Raw genomic sequence first — 13,822 nt, forward strand, 5'->3', positions numbered from 1 at the left:
AATGAAAACACAACGGTTCAAAATCTGTGGGACACAGCAAAGGTAGTCCTGAGAGGAAAATATATAGTGGTACAAGCCGTTCTCAAGAAACAAGAAAGGTCTCAAGTATACAACCTAACCCTACACCTAAACGAGCTGGAGAAAGAACAAGAAAGAAACCCTAAACCCAGCAGGAGAAGAGAAATCATAAACATCAGAGCAGAAATCAATGAAATAGAAACAAAAAAAAAAAAAAAAAAAAAAAAAAACAGAGCAAATCAACAAAACTAGGAGCTAGTTCTTTGAAAGAATTAATATATTGATAAACCACGGGACAGACTTATCCAAAAGAAAAAAGAGAAAGAACCCAAATAAATAAAATCATGAATGAAAGAGGAGAGATCACAACTAATACCAAAGAAATACAGACAATTATAACATACTATGAGCAACTCTACGCCAACAAATTTGACAATCTGGAAGAAATGGATGCATTCCTAGAGACATATAAAACCAGTAAGGAGACTGAAACAGTCATCAAAAATCTCAAAACAAACAAAAGCCGAGGGCCAGATGGCTTCCCAGGGAAATTCTACCAAACATTTAAAGAAGAACTAATTCCTATTCTCCTGAAACTGTTCCAAAAAATAAAAATGGAAGGAAAACTTCCAAACTCATTTTATGAGGCCAGCATCACCTTGATCCCAAAACCAGACAAGGATCCCATAAAAAAAGAGAACTACAGACCAATATCCTTGATGAACACAGATGCGAAAATTCTCACCAAAATACTAGCCAATAGGACTCAACAGTACATTTAAAGGATTATTCATCACGACCAAGTGGGATTTATTCCAGGGCTGCAAGGTTGGTTCAACATCTGCAAATCAACCAATGTGATACAACACATTAATAAAAGAAAGAACAAGAACCATATGATGCTCTCAATAGATGCTAAAAAAGCATTTGACAAAGTACAGCATCCCTTCCTGATCAAAACTCTTCAAAGTGTAGGGATAGAGGGCACATACCTCAATATCATCAAAGCCATCTATGAAAAACCCACCACAAATATCATTCTCAATGGAGAAAAACTGAAATCGTTTCCGCTAAGGTCAGGAACACGGCAGGGATGTCCATCATCACCACTGCTATTCAACATAGTACTAGAAGTCCTGGCCTCAGCAATCAGACAACAAAAGGAAATTAAAGGCATCCAAATAGGCAAGAAGAAGTCAAACTATCACTCTTTGCAGATAATATGATACTATATGTGGAACACCCAAAAGACTCCACTCCAAATCTTCTAGAACTTGTACAGGAATTTAGTAGTGAGGATATAAAATCAATGCACAGAAATCAGTTGCATTTCTCTACATCACCAAAAAGACAGAAAAAAGAGAAATTAGGGATATAATCCCATTTACAATTGCACCCAAAACCATAAGATACCTAGGAATAAACCTAACCAAAGAGGCAAAGAATCTACACTCAGAAAACTATGAAGTACTCATGAAAGAAATTAAGGAAGACACAAAGAAATGGAAAAATGTTCCAAGTTCCTAGATTAGAAGAACAAATATTGTGAAAATGTCTATGCTACCTAAAGCAATCTACACATTTAATGCAATCCCTATCAAAATCCCACCCATTTTTTTCAAAGAAATGGAACAAATAATCCTAAAATTTGTATGGAACCAGAAAAGACCTTGACTAGCCAAAGGGATATTGAAAAAGAAAGCCAAAGTTGGTGGCATCACAATTCCGGACTTCAAGCTCTATTACAAAGCTGTCATCATCAAGACAGCATGGTACGGGCACAAAAACAGACACATAGACCAATGGAACAGAATAGAGAGCCCAGAAATAGACCCTCAACTCTATGGTCAACTTATCTTCGACAAAGCAGGAAAGAATGTCCAATGGAAAAAAGACAGCCTCTTCAATAAATGGTGTTGGGAAAATTGGACAGCCACATGCAGAAAAATGAAATTGGACCATTTCCTTGCACCACACATGAAAATAGACTCAAAATGGATGAAGGGCCTCAATGTGTAAAAGGAAAACATCAAAATTCTTTTTGTTTAAGGATTTTATTTATTCATTTGACAGACAGAAATCACAAGTAGGCAGAGAGGCAGGCAGAGAGAGAGAGGAGGAAGCAAGCTCCCTGCTGAGCAGAGAGCCTGATGCGGGGCTCGATCCCAGGACCCTGAGATCATGACCTGAGCCGAAGCAAAGGCTTCAACCCACTGAGCCACCCAGGTGCCCCAAAACATCAAAATTCTTGAGGAGAACACAGGCAGCAAACTCTCTGACCTCAGCCACAGCAACATCTTCCTAGGAACATCGCCAAAGGCAAGGGAAGCAAGGGCAAAAATAAACTATTGGGATTTCATCAAGATCAAAAGCTTTTGCACAGCAAAGGAAACAGTTAACAAAACCAAAACACAACTGACAGAATGGGAGAAGATATTTGCAAACAACATATCAGATAAAGGGCTAGTATCTAAAATCTATAAAGAACTTATCAAGCTCAACACCAAAAGAACAACTAATCCAATCAAGAAATGGGCAGAGGACATGAACAAACATTTCTGCAATGAAGACATCCAGATGGCCAACAGACACCTGAAAAAGTGCTCCATATCACTCGGCATCAGGGAAATACAAATCAAAACTACAATGAGATATCACCTCACACCAGTCAGAATGGCTAAAATGAACAAGTCAGGAAATGACAGATGCTGGCGAGGATGTGGAGAAAGGGGAACCCTCCTACACAGTTGGTAGGAATGCAAGCTGGTGCAACCACTCTGGAAAACAGCATGGAGGCTCCTCAAAATGTTGAAAATAGAACTGCCCTATGACCCAGCAATTGCACTATTGGGTATTTACCCTAAAGATACAAACGTAGTGATCCAAAGGGGTATGTGCACCCGAACGTTTATAGCAGCAATGTCCACAATAGCCAAACTATGGAAAGAACCTAGATGTCCATCAATAGATGAATGGATAAACAAGATGTGGTATATATACACAATGGAATACTATGCAGCCATCAAAAGAAATGAAATCTTGCCATTTGCGCCAACGTGGATGGAACTAGAGGGTATCATGCTTAGCGAAATAAGTCAATAGGAGAAAGACAACTATCATATGATCTCCCTGATATGAGGAAGTAGAGATGCAACATGGGGGGTTAAGGGGGTAGGAGAAGAATCAATGAAACAAGATGGGATTGGGAGGGAGACAAACCATAAGTGACTCTTAATCTCACAAAACAAACTGAGGGTTGCAGTGGGGAGGAGGGTTGGGACAGGGGAATGGGGATATGGACATTGGGCAGGGTGTGTGCTATGGTGAGTGCTGTGAAGTGTGTAAACCTGGCGATTCACAGATCTGTACCCCTGGGGATAAAAATATATGTTTATAAAAAATGAATAAATTTTAAAAATTTAAAAAATAAAAATAAAAAATAAAAAGATTTGAGAGAGAGAGAGAGACAGCACAAGTGGGAGGGATCAAGGGAGGGGGAGAGAGAATCTCAAGCAGACTCCGACACTGAGTGTGGAACTTAATACAGGGCTCCACCCCAAGACCCTGATATCATGACCTGAACCAAAACCAAAAGTGAGATGCTCAACCAACCTCGACATCCAGACACCCCAGTTTTTCTATTATATATATATATTTTTTTAAACATCTTATTCATTTATTAGACAGACAGAGATCACAAGTAGGCAGAGAGACCCATAGAGAAGGAGGAAGGGAAGCAGGCTCTATGCTGAGCAGAGAGCCCAATGCAGGCCTCAATCCCAGGACCCTGGGATCATGACCTGAGCTGAAGGCAAAGGTTTTACCCCACTGAATCACCCAGGCTCCCCTCTATTATATATTTTAAAGATTTGTTTTATTTTTAATTTTACAGACTGATAATTCTTTTCACCAAAGCTAGATCCATGAATTTCAATTATGAAATTTATAATAAAAAATAATTGGTTCCATAGAAAAATTCAGAAATGTAAAATAGCACAGCTAATGAATTTTTATCATTTTTGCTCCAACTTTATTACCAAAAAAATCTTCTAAATCAGTCAAGCTCAACTTTTGCTAAAACTCATTTTCTACATCTTTCAGGGTTCGTCATATTAGGAAATACTTGATTTTAATTAGAAAAGTCTTTAAAGACTATTTACTTAATTTAAAATATTTTTAATCTACTGTCTAGTGTAGTTATAAATTGTCTAGTGTAGTTATAAATTGTAAACCTTTACCACTGATTTAAAAAGTTTACTTCAAGTAGTTAAACAATCCAAGCCAAATTAAAAACACCATGAGAGCAAAAACTTGATTTTTTCTTTCCTGTGCTACATGCTACATTTCCAGTACCTAACAAGTTACCTGGAATAATACCTAGAATATTACTTCACAGGCTGGCCCCAGGAGTTTATCTCCTTCAGAAAAATGGTTCTATAATAATCCAACAAAGACAAATAAAATGGAAGAAATAAATTCCTAAAGAGGATCCCAAAATTTTGGAAGATGGCAAGCAGATGAGGAGATAGGCAGAAGGATGGAAGATTTATTTGTTGAATATATACTGGCAATTGCCTAGAGTTGGAGATACAAGTAGTCTTTAAAAATTACCACCGACTAAGTTTGGTGTACTATCAAAAAAGAATACCAACAATTTTCTGAAAAGGTTATCATTATTATTCTTTCATCTACTAATGGACATTTGAGTTTTTGTTGTTCTGGTTTGTTTTTTTTTTTTAAAGAGTTTTTGTTTGTGTAATTAAGCTCTACACCCAATGTGGAGCTCAAGAGTCAAGAGTCCCATGCTCTACCAACTGAGCCAGCCAGTGCCCCAAGCTGTTTCAATTCTTTGGCCATTGTAAATATGAATATTTTTGTTCATATTTATTTCATATTTTGTTCATATCATTTGTTCATATGTTCATTTTATGAACATTCGTGTACAACTATTTGAGTGAAGTTTAATTGTTTTGGGTATGCACCTACAAGTGGAACTGCTGGGTCATATGATTTTAAGTTTAATGTTTTGAGGAACCACCAAACTGTTTTTCAGAGTGACTGCACCATTTTAAATTTCTACCAGTTTCCCATTTGCTTTTAACCAACTCCACCTAAGATCCCACCACTGTCAAATCACTGTTCGCATCAAGATCACCAAAAATTCCCACAATGCCAAATCCAATAATCCATTGTCACAAATGACCTACTATTGTCAACTTTAAAACATTTATGGTAGGGGCGCCTAGGTGGCTCAGTGGGTTAAGCCTCTGCCTCTGCCTTCGGCTCGGGTCATGATCTCAGGGTCCTGGGATCAAGCCCCGCATCGGGCTCTCTGCTCAGCAGGGAGCCTGCTTCCCCCTCTCTCTGCCTGCCTCTCTGCCTACTTGTGATCTCTGTCAAATAAATAAATAAAATCTTAAAAAAAAAAAAATATGGCATTCAGCTTCCAGATAGACACTCTTGGTTTTCTGCCTAACTTATTTTCAGTTTCCCACGCTATTTCTGCCTTTTCTTTCCAAATAATTAATATCACAGTGCCCCAAAACTTGACCCTAGAACCCCTCCTTTTTAGACATATATATGCTGGTTCCGATCTTAATAAAATCCTCACTCTCCCTTATATACCCAGGCCAAACTTCTAATCTGAACTCTAGATTCATTAATCCAACCTAACAGCTGTACTTCAATATACAGTGGGCATCTTAAACTTGTCTAAAACCAAACTCCTGATTTTATCTCTCTCACAGTCCTCCTCATGTCAAAAAATCCATCCTCAATTCTTCTAGTTACTCAGGAACCATCCTTGGATCGTCTTCATTTATGTCTCACAATAAAATCTATCATGAAGTTCTGTCCTCCTGACCTTCAAAATACATCCAAAATCCAGCCACATTTCACCACCTCCCCCTGCTATCATACTAGTGTGGCAATCATTATCTCCTGCTTGCAAAATCCTCTCTAGTCTGATCTTATTTCTGCTTTTGCTCCCTACAATCTATTCGTAACACAGCAACCAGAGTGATGCAGTTTAAAACATAACTCGGATCATCCTGTAACTACTATGCTAAAAATTGTCCAAGAACTTCTTATCTCACCCAGGATTAATGACAAAGTCCCTAACCTAAAACGACCTACACAGTTTTACAATTTATGGATCTCTCCCCAATTCCATCCCTTCTTTGACCTGATTTTATACTATTCTCGTTTTAGCCCACTCTGCTCTGGCCCCCCTGGCTTCCTTAATATTCCTTGAACTTTTGGGGTCTTCACATTTGCAATTCTTAGAATTTCATTCCTATGTATATACACAGCTTTTTCTTTCATGAGTATTTGCTTAAAGGTTCCCCTTCCTATTAAGGCCTTCCCTGACCACCCAAATGTAAACTCTTTAATATCTTCCTATCCAATAGACACATTCACTATTCCACTTCCCTCTTTATTTTTCTACTTAACCCTTACCATAATAAATGGGTAGGTACTAAGTAGCTTACTTGCTTATAGTAACAATTTATATTTTAAGAGATATCTATCTCATCTGTTCACTGGGTATCCTTAAAGACAAAATGGGGCCTGGCACATAGAAGACAGTAGTATTTATTGAATGAATTAGATACTATTCAAGGATATGACATCTGTGATAATATTATCAATAAAAAGCCAAGAAATAAATACTAGAAATTAAGTTTGGTCTATAACTGAGAGGGAAATAAGACAATATATGATCTAAGAACACACATGGGGTGCCAAAGTACTAATAATTTTATATTTCTTAAAATAAAAGGGTGCTCCTAATTCAAAGGGATACATGCATTTCTATGCTTACTGCAGCATTATTTACAATAGTTAAATTATGGAAGCAGCTCAAGAAGATGTGTGTGTGTGTGTGTGTACGTGTGTACATGCAATGGAATGTTCGGCCATAAAAAAGATTGAAATCGTGCCATTTGCAATGACATGAACAGAACTAGAGGGTATAATGCTAAGCAAATTAAGCCAGTCAGATATTTCACTTACATGGATTTTAAGCAACATAAGAATAAACAAGCAAGCAAAGGGGGAGAAAAAGAGACAAACCAATATATAGACTCTTAACTATGTAGAACAAACTGATGGTTACCAGAAGGGAGGTGGTAAAAAGATGGGTGAGAAAAATGATGGGGATTATGAAGGGCACTTGTGATGAGCACTGAGTGATGTATGCAAGGGCTGAATCACTCTACTGTACACCTGAAATTAATATTACACCATATGTTAACTGGAATTAAAAACTTAATATTAAAAAATTAAAGTGTTCACTCTACTATTCTTTAACTGGAAAATATCTATTATATAGTCTCTTTTTACTATACACTTTACATGTATTTATTAATAGAGAAAGTAATCTAAGTATGTGAAACACTACTGAACACCCAAATTAAATGAGGACCTAGAAAAGAAATAAGACTATCTCAAAGAGTAAAAGGTGAGGAAAGAGTGAAATTTTATGTAAGCAGCGCTTTAAAGAAATTTTGTAATGAAAAAGCCAGAGATCAAACAGTAAGTCGAGGTATATATGAATTCAAGGGAAAGGTTTTATTGCAATTCATTTTTAATGGAAATATAAAGGCATCTTTGTTTGCCAATTTGAAGATTCAGTGAGAAGAGAAAACTTCCATGAAACTGATAAAAATTAATAATAATAATAATAAAGTAGAAAAGGCTTAAAGAGATAGAAAAGGATCAAAATTCAGAATTAGATGAAGGAACACAATTTTATGAAATAAAGATTGCTAGACTATCTTACATCTACTAAGTGTAAAACAAACTTTAAACTAGATCCTTTCCAGAAATCAAAATTTATGCATTAAATTGAAAGAAATATGACAGCAAAAAAGAGAAAACCTACTTTGAAAGTCACAGTTGCCTTTGTACAGTAAAATCCTATAGACACAATGGGATCCCTCAGAGTCTGTGCTTTTTGCTGATGCATAGTTGATGTAGGATCATTCCCAAGGAAGTCTTCCTCACCATCATCGTAACTCACAATTGCAGGCACAAATGACCAGGCCCACGACACCCATCCCTGTGACTGTTCATCCTCTTGCTGTGAATACAGGTCTTGGCCTTTGTACTGAGCAGGATACTGCATATCTATTCTCGTTTCATCCTCGACACCTATCAAAATAAAGTCATTTTAAATAAATCAAGAGGATTTAACTAAAAGGAAAATTGGGAATGTAAATTCTATAAAAATGTTTCTCCCACATCCTTCTTTCCACATATAAATAAGTTATACAATGGTTATTATTATTTGAAACCAATAATACAGCATTATATACAAGTTGATTTTTTTTTTTAATTTTTTTTAATTTATTTGACAGAGAAAGAGCACATATGCAAGAGAATGCAGGCAGGGGGAGCAGCAGAAGGAGAGTGAGAAGCAGCCTCCTGGCTGAGCAGGGAGCCAGACATGGATCTCAATCCGAGGATCCTGGGATCATGACCTGAGCCAAAGGCAGCCGCTTAACTGACTGAGCCACCCAGGCGCCCTACTACTTTCAAGTTTCTATATGTTGTACTATGTTAATCCCCTTTCAATTGTGGACTAATCATAGTCCACAACTAATGTTCTATAGGGCATAGTTTATAAAATAACTCTAAATGTATTTGCTAAATACAAAGCATAAATTCATTCTTTAGCATTCCACTAATTAAAAACTTCCTCCCCAAAATAAGACTAACGTGCTGAAAAACTGACTTCTCAGAAACATATTCATGTTCAGAAATATTCAAGAAAAGTTCTTTATTTCCTGATACACCCAATAAAAATGTCAGGCACTCCTAGACAAAAAAGAAACCCCCTTCAAAAATAACTATCCTTAATGATGAAAGTAATTATTATAACAAATTATTGTTATATGGGGGCACCTGGGTGGCTCAGTGGGTTAAAGCATCTGCCTTCCGCTCAGGTCATGATCCCAGGGTCCTGGGATCAAGGCCCGCATTGGGCTCTCTGCTTGGCAGGGAGCCTGCCTCCTCCTCTCTCTCTGCCTGCCTCTCTGTCTACTTGTGATCTCTGTCTGTCAAATAAATAAATTAACTCTTTAAAACAAATAAAATAAATAAAATTTTTTAAAAATTATTGTTATATGAAGCTAAAAAAATACTGTTGGTGATTCTTTCTTATTAGTAGGAACATATATTAGTAACTTTCCTATTCTACATATGAAAAAATTTTAGCAAATTACTTTCATTTGGTTAGAAATTGGCAAAGGATTTAGATTCCAACCACTCCAACTCATTCTACCTTTGTAAAGACAAACTGCACCAAACTCCATTAACATTACCCTAACAATACAAACAAAAAAAAGCTCATCATGGAATTTAGAAAAAACATTACTTTTTTAGAGAATTCATGGTATAAGCAGTGTCCAGCAGATTCAAGCTATCTACTCTTCAGTAATAAATCTTTAAATATCATTAAATAAATCATTAAATATCATCTTCATTCAGAACCAGATTTCTGGCTAGAAAAACTTTGTAACTTTTTAAATCCTTATGGCAGGAGACTCTTGGAATATCCTAAATGTATAGTTTATGAAACATGGCCATTCACCTTAGTTCATGTGGGAAGGAAAAGACTTCATAAGTAGTAACTAAAGAACCTAATATACAGTACTAAGAAACTTTAGCCATTTTCCTTCAAAATAAATTATAAAAATTACAAATCCAAAAAATATTTCGTATATTCTTTATATCTTGCTGTTTAGCCATAAACATTTTATCAGTTTCTGCTGGGGAATAAATAAAACCTGTTATCAAATGCCCCCGTAAGACCTTAAATTGGACATCATTAATGATCACCTTGGTTATAAAACAAGGCAGGTCACCTCCACCCAGGCAGCAGTGACCAGGTTGAGTCCACAGAGCTAGACTCTTGACCTCGGTTGTCTAAACCATTAAAACAGAAGAAGTATCCACTGCTTGATCTTGTGAAACAAAAGAAACATCACTAAAAATCGGCCACTATAATTTATACTTAATTAAAAATTAGGAGGGATTTTGATGAAAGATGCTTCCGAAGTTTCAAATCTTTGCTTACTGCCTTGCAGAAAGAATAGATTAGAGTCCTGAAACAAAAAAAGCTCCCTAATCTCTGGATAGAATTTCCTAAAATATTCTTTTCCTTCGGAAGAGTGCAACTTTTCTGGGGCCCTCTAACAGAATTCAGGAAATTCATGAATTGTGATGGAAAAATGCATATTAAGTATTTAAAATGTAGCACTTTCAATTATGACTGTAGGTAACAAATTGCAATTGCATAGTTTAATTCTAAATATAAGTAATAAATCACAGTTGCATCACCATTAACTACAAAACCTACAAAAATCAGTTCAAACATCAGTAGTGAAGCTATCTCAAAATATCAAAATACATGTTCATTCATCTCTGAACATGAAAGACCTGTTCAGAGAGAGCTCGTCATATCTGCAGAGCATCCCACTCCAGGCCTCAGCTAAGTATTACTCAATTTCATGCAAGGAAACTGTTGAGGCCACTAGAAAGAACTACCAGAAAAAAGGCAAGAAAACAACCCTAAGACTTACACAAAATTGGAACTAGTTTGTGATCTCAACAGAAAGAAAGAAAAAAACCTTTAATTCATTACTCATCAAGAAAGTACTCAAAAGGCTGACTGTCAGTGGTAAGACAAAACTAGTCTTAAGCTAATGGCGGCTCTGATCTCAACTAAGAAACACTGAAAGCAAGACAAGTGAATTAAATTATTTCTAAGTAACTTAACTTGTTGCTACATACAAATATATCCAGCATCCAACAAGATAAAGTTCACAATGCCTGGCATCAAATTAAAAATTATCAGGCATACGAAGAAGAAAATATATAACACAGGTAAGGGAAAAAGTCAATACAAAAAGATCTAGGAATGATACAGTTTAGCATTAGTAAACACAGACATTAAAACAGTTATATAAATAAAATGAGATATTTAAGAAAGCATAAATAAGAAATAAGGTTTTTTTAACAACTAAACTTCTAGAGATGAAAAATACAGTATCTGAGGTGAAATATAAACTAGCTATGATAAATAGCACATTAGATACAGATGATTAGTGAACAAGAAGAGAAAAGGAAAACTCAACAACCAAAAAAGAGAACAAAAACGAACAAGAGCATCAGAGAGCTTTGCTGAACTTCAAGAAACCTAATATACATGTAATTAGGAGAGAGAGCTGAAAAACAGTTCAAGAAATAATGCCCACGAATTTTCTAAATATATATGAAAACTATAAACCTACAGACCTAAAAACTTTACTGTATTCCAAACACAAGTAATATGAAGAAAGAATACCATTGCATATCAAAATCAAGATTCTTAAAAACTTCTGTGAAGAGGTTCACAGGCTTGACCAGAGTGCCAAAGGAATCCATATACCCACAATAAAAGGAACCCTGCTTTAGACAGATGAGAAAACTAATTTCAACTACTCTGCAAGCAAACAGAGTTGCTTTCTCACTTTTTTAACAGAGAAACCTAGTCACTTCTAAGAGGACAAATCAGTTATAAAGGAAAAATTTGAAATCTACATTTAATCAAAATTTAAAACTCTTCTCAAGATACCAATTAAAAAAATGAATTAGTCAAGTCACAAGCCAGCAAAACATATTCCCAAAACATGTATATGACATAGTATTTGAATTCGGAATATATTAAAAAATTACGAATCAGTAATGAAACCCAACAAAGGTTTAAAAATAGTCAAAGAGTTAAACACTCTTCACAAAGGTAAATACATTAACGGTCAATAACCACATGAAAAACTTCAAAATAACTACTCATCAATGAAATGCAAATCAAAACCACAATGAAATACCACAACACATCCATCAGGATGGCAAAGAGTTTAAAAAAAAAAAAAAAAAGACAACACCAAATGCTAGCAAAGATGTGGAACAACTAGAACTCTCCTACAATGTTGTGGAAATGTAAAACAGCACATCCAGCACAACCTCAACATAAAATTCCACTGTTAGGTATCTACCCAAGAGAAAGTACAGCACAGATCTACAAGAGGCTTGTAGAAAAATGTCCATGACAGCTTTATTTATAATAGCCAAAACTGGAAACAACACAAATATCCATCAACAGGAAAATGGCAAAAATAAACTATGGTATATTCATACAATGTATCTACCAATAAAAGGGAAAAAACTACTGATAAATACAACAACACAGATGAATCTCCAAAATACTACACCTTCAGGGCAGCAAAAATATTCTGGAGAGATCAGCATCTATTGAGAGTATCATATGGTTCTTGTTCTTACTTTTATTGATGTGTTGTATCACATTGACTGATTTGCGGATGTTGAACCAACCTTGCAGCCCTGGAATAAATCCCACTTGGTCGTGGTGAATAATCTTTTTAATGTACTGTTGAATCCGATTGGCTAGTATTTTGTTGAGTATTTTCGCATCTGTGTTCATCAAGGATATCGGTCTATAGCTCTCTTTTTTGGTGGGATCCTTGTCTGGTTTTGGGATCAAGGTGATGCTGGCCTCATAAAATGAGTTTGGAAGTTTTCCTTCCATTTCTATTTTTTGGAACAGTTTCAGGAGAATAGGAATTAGTTCTTCTTTAAATGTTTGGTAGAATTCCCCCGGGAAGCCGTCTGGCCCTGGGCTTTTGTTTGTTTGGAGATTTTTAATGACTGTTTCAATCTCCTTACTGGTTATGGGTCTGTTCAGGCTTTCTATTTCTTCATGGTTCAGTTGTGGTAGTTTATATGTTTCTAGGAATGCATCCATTTCTTCCAGATTGTCAAATTTATTGCCGTAGAGTTGCTCATAGTATGTTCTTATAATAGTTTGTATTTCCTTGGTGTTAGTTGTGATCTCTCCTCTTTCATTCATGATTTTATTTATTTGGGTCTTTTCTCTTTTCTTTTTGATAAGTCGGGCCAGGGGTTTATCAATTTTATTAATTCTTTCAAAGAACCAGCTCCTAGTTTCGTTGATTTGTTCTATTGTTTTTTTGGTTTCTATTTCATTGATTTCTGCTCTGATCTTTATGATTTCTCTTCTCCTGCTGGGCTTAGGGTTTCTTTCTTGTTCTTTCTCCAGCTCCTTTAGGTGTAGGGTTAGGTTGTGTACCTGAGACCTTTCTTGTTTCTTGAGAAAGGCTTGTACCGCTATATATTTTCCTCTCAGGACTGCCTTTGTTGTGTCCCACAGATTTTGAACCGTTGTATTTTCATTATCATTTGTTTCCATGATTTTTTTCAATTCTTCTTTAATTTCCCGGTTGACCCATTCATTCTTTAGAAGGATACTGTTTAGTCTCCATGTATTTGGGTTCTTTCCAAACTTCCTTTTGTGGTTCAGTTCTAGCTTTAGAGCATTGTGGTCTGAAAATATGCAGGGAATGATCCCAATCTTTTGATACCGGTTGAGTCCTGATTTAGGACCGAGGATGTGATCTATTCTGGAGAATGTTCCATGTGCACTAGAGAAGAATGTGTATTCTGTTGCTTTGGGATGAAATATTCTGAATATATCTGTGATGTCCATCTGGTCCAGTGTGTCATTTAAGGCCTTTATTTCCTTGCTGATCTTTTGCTTGGATGACCTGTCCATTTCAGTGAGGGGAATGTTAAAGTCCCCTACTATTATTGTATTGTTGTTTATGTGTTTCTTTGATTTTGTTATTAATTGGTTTATATAGTTGGCTGCTCCCACGTTGGGGGCATAGATATTTAAAATTGTTAAATCTTCTTGTTGGACAGACCCTTTGAGTATGATATA

General features: G+C 35.9%; 1 protein-coding gene across 7 annotated transcripts in view; it reads right to left on the minus strand.

Annotated features, from left to right (window-relative positions):
* The window catches only part of VPS13B (vacuolar protein sorting 13 homolog B), a 792,142-nt gene that overhangs the window by 701,563 nt on the left and 76,757 nt on the right, over positions 1-13,822 (minus strand). For all 7 annotated transcript variants that reach the window (XM_059165934.1, XM_059165936.1, XM_059165932.1 and 4 more), the window contains exon 8: positions 7,904-8,172. In XM_059165934.1, coding sequence (XP_059021917.1) covers positions 7,904-8,172 — 269 coding nt within the window. The remainder of the gene's footprint in view (positions 1-7,903; positions 8,173-13,822) is intronic.

This window comes from Mustela lutreola, chromosome 3 (genome assembly GCF_030435805.1).
Source record: "Mustela lutreola isolate mMusLut2 chromosome 3, mMusLut2.pri, whole genome shotgun sequence".
NCBI classification, from domain to species: domain Eukaryota; kingdom Metazoa; phylum Chordata; class Mammalia; order Carnivora; family Mustelidae; genus Mustela; species Mustela lutreola.